General features: G+C 30.9%; 1 protein-coding gene across 1 annotated transcript; it reads left to right on the top strand.

Annotated features, from left to right (window-relative positions):
- Positions 1-214: 214 nt before the first annotated feature.
- On the top strand, positions 215-6,302 carry LOC146903046 (plant intracellular Ras-group-related LRR protein 6-like). Its single transcript, XM_085734427.1, has 3 exons — positions 215-703; positions 804-973; positions 5,365-6,302. The coding sequence occupies exons 1-3, from the start codon at positions 503-505 to the stop codon at positions 6,038-6,040; spliced, it is 1,047 nt and encodes a 348-aa protein (XP_085590553.1). The 5' UTR covers positions 215-502; the 3' UTR covers positions 6,041-6,302.
- The last annotated feature ends 2,344 nt before the right edge of the window (positions 6,303-8,646 follow it).

Below are 8,646 nucleotides of genomic sequence, written 5' to 3'. Positions count from 1 at the left end.
ATTTAAAAAATAAAAAGTCGGTTATTTTTTATTTTTAAACCACGACAAAAATCATAATTATTTCTTCAAAAAAAAAAAGTGTGTAACATTGTCGATTAAATTATTTAGAAAAACACATAATATGTTAGTTGGAATGAAATTATTGTTAGTTTGAATAGAAGGGGATGTTGACTTAATCAAAATATTAAGCGGTGAACATGGCCACGCAACCCCCAAAGTATACGGTTCTTGTACTTTGTATGACACGTCACATATATAACACAACAAGTGGCCCTTCCACTTCTCTCATCCGTACACTTCTTTCACTTTGTCTCTATAAAACTAAACAAACTGTCTTTCTTTTCTCTCATCCCCTAATTTCTTTCCCATCATCATCAATCTCTTTTTTCAATTATGCTTCTAATTTCTATTATAACAATCAAGCTTCACATTGAGTGAATAAAAAGGTAGCAATCATATATCATATATATCATATACTACGTACATTACCTAGCAATATAAAATGATGTACGAACAGCAACGGTTACAGCAGACACCGGTGAGGAGCAGATATAATAATAATAATAATAATTCGAATTCGATAGAAGAGGAAGAGAGGCTTGAAATAGTTGATTTAAGTGGCATGTCATTGGAGTCTCTTCCCAATCCTTCTCTTAATTTAGCTACCATTTGTAAGTTGGATCTCTCCAACAACAATCTTCAGGTGATTTAGTCCATCCATGCATGTGTTTTAGAATAAAATATGAGTAATCTTAGTAGGATTTAATTGTTCTGCATTTAATCAATCACATTCATTGTAACAGAATATTCCAGAGTCGTTAACAGCGAGACTGCTGAACATGGTGGTGTTGGACGTGCACTCAAACCAGCTTAGGTCCCTCCCAAACTCCATCGGCTGCCTCTCTAGGCTCAAGCTTTTGAATGTCTCCGGCAACCTCATCCATACCCTTCCCAAAACAATTGAGAATTGCAGGTTTTATATTCATCTTTTCTCTCTCTTTTTTTTTTAGTGATAAAATTAAATAATTATATTTGCACTAGTTTTTCTTCATACAAACTGTGTTTGAATGAGTGTCTAGGCAATCTATGCTTCTTTTTATGTTCACACAAAAGTCTTAAAGCAAGAAGCCATTTTATTTATTTTTGGTCAAAAGCAACAAACCATTTATACATCAAGTATATATGTTGGATTTTGGTATGATATTCTGTCAACACTTCTAGCTTGTAAACAACACAGTGTGAACATCCATTATAATGTGCTCTATTTTTTTTTATTTTTTTTTTGCGTGTTTCTTAATTTATATATTTTTTTTTCTTTGGTGACACTATGATATGACTATAAAATTAGTAAATCCCACATCATGATCAGATTCGAAAGCTTAAGAAGTCATAAAGTATTAAATAGATTTATTTGTATGACGGGGGAATGATTTTAAAGATTTTTTTTTCCCTTTGGTGACAAGATTTTAAAGATATAGTTCTTGGTCAAAATTAAGTGGTCTATCTGTTTTTTAAGAGCAAAGAAAAATCTTACCGGTCTGTTTGTAAACATATTTGGTTATTAAAGTACTTTGGATTTAGTTTTCAAATAATTACATGGACAATCTAAACCATTTTTTTCCTCTTATTGATCACGACGTGTCAATTTCATATTAATAACATGTATTTCTTATAAACACCGGAGATATACGAATTTTTATACTGATCAAGTAACTGTCAAGAAAATGTACATAAATTAAATTCTTATTTTGTATGGTGGCGTATCAAGAAAGATGGATATTCTCATAAGAAGCATATTCATTGTCAGATATATTAAATTTCATTCAATACATGTGTTCCATATGTATATTTTTATTAATTTATATTGAAATGAAATTGAATGATAGGGGTGGAGAAGTAATAATAATTTTGAAGGCTCCATTTTGTCTTGTGTCATATGATCATACTAGTAACCTTTGACTTTTGTAATCAAAAAAGTGATTTGAACTCGGTCAAAACTCCATAATTCGAGAGTTTAGTTGAATACATATTTATAGTTTAATTATTTTAATATAAAATAAAATTTTGCAATAATTTTGCTTACATCTATTCTCTATCTATTCTCTAATTATAAAACTTAATGTCTACCAAAAATACAATCTTACCCCTTCTTAATTTTTTGACACGTCATCAAAATTATATCCTTTTGTGTCTTTTGCATCAACTTCCCCCTATTTTTTCTCTCCTAAAAACAAATTAAAACAAACTCACTCGATAAAACACACTAACTTAATCTTTTTTTAAACAACAAACAAACTTATTCTTAATCTCAATCAAAACAAATTTTCCTATAATTCAACTTCTAAATATCAAAGGAAATAAAAAAACAAATTACAATCTTCTATTCTCTAATTCTAAAATTAATGTCTACCAAAAATACAATCTTACCCCTTCTTAATTTTTTTTACACATCATCAAAAGTATATCCTTTTGTGTCTTTTGCATCAACTTCCCTATATTTTTTCTCTTAAAAATAAATTAAAACAAACTCACTCGGTAAAACACACTAACTTAATCTTTTTTTTAGAACAAACAAACTTAATCTTAATCCCAATCAAAAATAAATTTTCCTATAATCCAACTTTTAAATATCTAAAGAGTTAAAAAAAATTACAAAATATTTGCCTTTGTTTTTTCTTTATCTTTTTGGCTAAAGTGCAACTTTAGCCCCTTATCTTTCAAAAAGTTGCGATTTTGGCCCCCTAACTTTGAAAACTACAATTTTGGCCCCCTAACTTTGAAAACTGCTGAGAAGGCGACACGTGTCCAAAAAAAGGGGCCATTTTGAAAAGATAAGGGGCCATAATCGCAACATTTTGAAAAGATAAGGGGTCAATAGACATATTTCCCTTAAGTTAGGGGGTTAAAAGAGCATATTTCCCTAAACATGGGGGACCAAAATTGTAGTTTTCATACTTAAGGGGCCAAAATCGCAACTTTTTGAAAGATAAGGGGTCAGAGTTGCACTTTAGCCTATCTTTTTTTTGTCATGAAAAATCATATTAAATAAAAAGAAATAGATAAAGAGACTGAAGGCATTAGACCTGACTTAGGTACAACGAAAAACGGGGATACCACATAATAAATCAGATCAAGTGGATCGATCCAAATCTATCGTAACAAAATTCACTAATCAACAAACGAACCCGTACACGGGCACGAAACCGGGTCACAAAAAAATATGAAAAGTGAATCTCTAAGAAAAACAATTAATGGATCGACCGTCAGCACAATATCAAAATCCAAGTGTCAACAACTCCATAAACAAATTAAATAGCATAAAAGCTCTTTCGAGCTTGAAGAACCAGAGTGTAGACAAACAAAACACTTTGAAACCGGTAGATCTCAACATATTTGGAAACAACAGAGAATCAAAGAAATTAGGCCACTATGTCATATTATAAAATATTATTTTTTTATTGTTGTAAAATATTAATTATCATACCTTTAGAAAGATGACTCTAAAAAACACTGAAAACATGATAAATGAGTCACTAAATAATATTGTTGTACAATTCATACACGAGACTCATAACGACATCTTTATCAATAATGAAATCTTCACTATTTTAAACATTTCTACAATTTTTTTAGTTTACCACTTCATAATATTTGATAACAACTATTTCAATAATTTTTTCATGGACAAACTACACTAACATCCCTTAAGGTCTTCTTAAATAACACAAACACCCGCTCTATTTTTTAACTAAACACTAATCTCCCTTTTTTTTTTATCAAATTGACAAGCACTTCTCTTATAATATAACACGGTTTAAACTTTGTTAATTCCATTTGTTAATTACGAGTATGAAGTCATTTAATTTTCGACCACTTTTCTTTCCATTTTTCACTTGGTGATTTTTCTCAACTTATTGTTCCTCAGTCAATGTGGTTTAATTTTTAAATGGATATATCGAAGATGATCTTATTTTCATTGATCAACCACAATGTCCACCCACCAAAATTCTTCTCATTTTTGTATTCTCCTTTGATCTCTTCTGTAATTGCCGATGTTTGATTCTATTTGGTGGTAAAAACAAATGTTGTTATAGTTTCTCTATTGCAAAAAAAAAAAAAACAAAAACCTCATTTAACTTAATTTTGAAAAGAGAAAACAGATACAAACAAATCAAGAAAAAACATCATTTAACTTAATTGTGAAAAGAGAAAATAGATACAAACAAACCAAAATAGCTGAAATTAAATTGTATATTAACAAAGTTATTGAAATGGATAAAATGAGGGGAGGTTGATGTGTTTGGAAAATTATAAGGGGTACTTATGTTCTTTAAGAAAATCTAAAGGGAAGTCAAAGTAATTTGTTCTTTTATCATTAATGTCAACTTTATCTTTAGTTTTTTTTTTTTCCTGATTTTCTCAATTCATATAGTATTGCAATGCGCTTTGATGCATAGTTCACCACTTCGAATTAACCCGTGCGTAGCACGGGCCCGTGCTTAGCACGGGTTTGTTGCTAGTAGTATATGTATTTAATCAAAATTCAGTATCAAAAAAAATTTCTTTTAATTTTTGAATCTAATGTAGCAGTTGTACCCTACTCTGTGTGTAAACTTATTGGATTTCTTTTGTTGAGAAAGTACACTTTTTGGATTCTGCAATTCTTCATCGAATTGAACAGTTAAATTGACGTAGAGAATTTAAATACACTTTTGACTCTTTTATTTTTTTCATTCAAGATTTTGTCCTCATTTTTAAATTTGTAATTTTGATCCTCTAAAATTTAAAATTATGCAATTTTGATCGGCTATCAATTTTGCCATCCAACATTTAACATAAATTATGAGGTGGATGTTAAGTATTAATGTGGCAAAAACACGTAGATATGACGTGTAAGTAAACAAACACTTTGTAGCCACATCACTCTCACGTTTCTTTACCATGCTTGCACTTAGCGGCCACCTAAGCATCTATGTTAAATATCGGCCGGAGAGATCAAAATTGTCTAATTGGAAAAATTAGAAGATCAAAATTGAAGATTTAGAAAATTTAGAAAAATAGGAAGACTACAAGTCTATTTAAGCTTAAAAAGTAAAAAGTGAGACTCCCACCTGTCTTTTCTCTACATTTTTTTTATTTTGATTTTGTTTTAAAATTATTAATATTTTAAGAACTTGAAACTCCCCTTTCTACCAATAATAATAATAATAATAATAATAATAATTAAGACTCTCTTAATAACTTTTGTCTCTTGCACTTTTTTAGACTCCTTGAATAATTTTTTTGTCAATTGCAATCTTATTAGTTTCAAAATTATTATGATTTCAATTAACATGTTGTATTCCATGAAATTTGACTCCACAGAGCCTTAGAAGATTTGAATCTAAATTTCAACAAGTTGAGCCAACTACCAGACACAATAGGGTTTGAGCTAATAAACCTAAAGAAATTATCAGTCAACTCTAACAAGCTGATCTTCCTTCCACGCTCCACATCTCACCTCACATCTCTAAAGGTTTTAGATGCACGACTTAACTGTCTTAGGTCTCTCCCAGAGGATCTTGAGAATCTCATCAACCTTGAAATCCTAAACGTGAGTCAGAACTTTCAATATTTGAATTCTATTCCATACTCTGTAGGACTTCTCTTGTCCCTCACTGAACTAGATGTTAGCTACAATAAGATCAAGTCCTTGCCTGATTCCATTGGTTGTCTTAACAAGCTTCAAAAGTTGAGTGTGGAAGGGAACCCTCTTACTTCACCACCACCAGAAGTGGTAGAGAGGGGATTGCATATAGTGAAGGAGTACTTGTGCAACAAGATGAATGCTGGTCATCAAAGCCCAACAAAGAAGAAGTCTTGGGTTGGAAGGTTGGTAAAGTATGGAACATTCAATGTTAGAAGTGGAGCTCGTGAAGAACATGAGGCTTTCATCCTCCCTGAGTATAATAGATCGATTGACGGACTTGCATCTCCCCGTCATATGGGGATGTTTTCACCTCGTCGGCTCTTCTCCCCTCGTAGTTACTTCAGCAACTGAGGAAAATTTATATTTTTGGAGACCTTTCCTATTGTACTTGTTTCATTAGCTGGGTTGCATGCACTTTTCTTGTTTTCCGTTTTTTGGGATTGGCTAGGTTAAACTTTAGTTATTTTGTTAACAAGCTAAAAAAATGAGGTTATGGATTTCTTTTTATACTAAGGTTGTGGCTTTTGAAACTTTGGAAGTCCATTTCACTTCATGGATTGAAAGAATATTTTTTGGTGGAAAGATTGATAGAATCTATGATTAGATTTTGGTATATTTATTAAGCTTTAGCTTTGATATGTAAGCTTCATTCCTTTTTTTGACAGGAACTTCATGCCTTTTGTCTTGTTGAAAATTATGACATAGTATATCTGTGTGCCCCTGCCGTTTTGTGGTCTAAAAATTCATCACCACCAAATGGTGACATAGGAAAAACATGGAGTAGCCTTTCGTATTTTAGGAAGAAATAGCCTGTCTTTTTGCTTTTATGAAATACTATCTTATCCATGAATTTGAGACATAGATAAAGTGATCTCCATGTCTCTCCTCCAAGTGAATTTTGGTGAAAAAGACAATAATAAAATCTAAAACTACTCTACATTGTTCTCGTTTACCCTCTTTAATAGGTTATGCGTGTGTCGTGTGTTGTCGTGCATGTAATTGTGTCGTGGGAAGAAGCAATTTCCTTTTTTTTCCTCTTCTTTTCATCAAATTTTCCTTTCCTAATAACTCATCCTTTTCTTCCTCATTCCTCTCTTTTTCCTCAACAATAAATTTTTCTAATTCGGGCCTTGGCCCTCTTTATCTACCAAAAAAAAAATTAAATTAATAAAAATACATTCTAATTCATGATTTTCTCCGATGCCCTTTGATCACTTATGGTACAATAGACATGACATGACTCATGCTCCTTGTGATTGGTTTTGAACATAGGAATTTCTACGGTGCAGTCACCCAAATGACTTTTCCAATAAAGTCAAATATTTTAAATCAGTTTATTCAAAAACCGACTTAAAAAGCCTAAAAATAAAATAATGGAATTTATTAAAGGACCAACAGGGAAGTGTATTTTACAACCCTTTATTTTATGTCCAAACTATCAAGATATTACACTAGTTAAAGCACAAATTAGATGGTGTGATACAACGGCTGAATATTGTTTAGATAAATATTTATATGAAAGTCATGAAAATGAAGATCATTTTTTATATAATGAATATAAAGGATTAGCTCAAGATTTAAGAGATAAACTTAAAAAAAATTGCTAGATGAGTGAAGAAAATAATACACTCACAACCAGAGTCAAGGCTTTGCTTGACGAAACTAAGAAGTTAAATGAGAGATTTGAAAAACAAATTTCTTTTCTTGAAACCTTACCTCAAATCTATAAACAAAATAGTTTGTTTACGAAAGATTATGAGCAAGGATTAGAAAGATCCCATGAAACTTGGGTAAATATGGAAAAAGATTTTCCGTGTTACAACAAAAATGAGAATTATAAATATCCTCATATATATCATTCTTTTAATCCTCAGTTAAACAATATAACTGACATGATTAATTATCTGATAAAAAACTGTTGTAAACAACATCTTTCTCTTCATGAAGGGAGGAAGAATAAGGAAAAAATCGAAGAAAAAACCTTATTTGCTAACTATAAAAGATGAGTATAGAAGAAAACATAGAGTATCAACTCGAAAAACTAGACCAACTTATGGCTACTTTAGACATAAGTGAAAAAGATTCCATTAAGGAAGAGCCTGAACCTAAAGATCTAGAAGATTTTGTCTACGACTTTAGTTCTGATGATGAATCAAAAGACGATGGAAATTTCGTTAAAATAGAACAATTAGAAATGGGCGAAAGCTCAGGAACAAAAAGAGGACCCTCTTATAATTGGAATACAGAGTTCCATAGAGAATTTTCTCAAGCTAAATACCAAAGAATTCCTATGAATTATATTCCCAAACATAGTGTAAATGATGGAAGTGGAATTCTAAATATTGATTGTGTTGACAATCTTGTTCAAGCCATAAGAAATTGGTATAATAAAAATACTATCCAAATACAATTAGATAGTGATTTAAAAGGTCTAAGTCCAAAACAAATTTTTAATTATCTTTTGTGTAGAACAGAAGGTAATGCATATAAATTTCTGGCTGAAAAACCTGAAGAAGAACAAACTGCAGAAAACAGTATGGGAATGATCAATAAAATCTTTGAATGGCTTTTAAATGAATTCAAAGGATGGCAAGATACGGTAGATTCAAATACCGCCTTTAACACTGAAAAATTATGGAGAATAATGAATTTATCCATATGTAATCCTTGTTACATAGAAAATTATATTTGTGAGTTTTCACAATTATATTATGATTTAAATAAGGATACCAGAGAAAACCAGAAGGTTGTCGAACTATTCTACCAAAAATTACCTATGGCAATGTCCCAAATAATTCAAACCGAATTTAATAGTGCAGTTTCCTCAGGAAAAGTTAAAGATACTTTAGGAGCTAGAATTTCTATTCTTAGAAATTGGATGCAAGAACAATGCCTAAAGAAACAATCAAAACGAGATGCACGAATAGGATTGTGCTGCGATAGAATCCAAGGGAAAA

Source organism: Medicago sativa, chromosome 8, assembly GCF_051527215.1.
Source record: "Medicago sativa cultivar Bolivia chromosome 8, Bolivia_mono, whole genome shotgun sequence".
Lineage (NCBI taxonomy): Eukaryota > Viridiplantae > Streptophyta > Magnoliopsida > Fabales > Fabaceae > Medicago > Medicago sativa.
The sequence above is the reverse complement of the archived record's forward strand: the minus strand, read 5'-3'. Positions and strand labels throughout refer to the sequence as shown.

Excerpts from the sequence above, each read along its gene's own strand:
- LOC146903046 (XM_085734427.1), top strand. The coding sequence starts at position 503 with ATGATGTACGAACAGCAACGGTTACAGCAGACACCGGTGAGGAGCAGA. Across the intron at positions 704-803 it reads TCTCCAACAACAATCTTCAG|AATATTCCAGAGTCGTTAAC; the intron begins GTGATTTAGTCC and ends TCATTGTAACAG. Across the intron at positions 974-5,364 it reads AAAACAATTGAGAATTGCAG|AGCCTTAGAAGATTTGAATC; the intron begins GTTTTATATTCA and ends TTGACTCCACAG.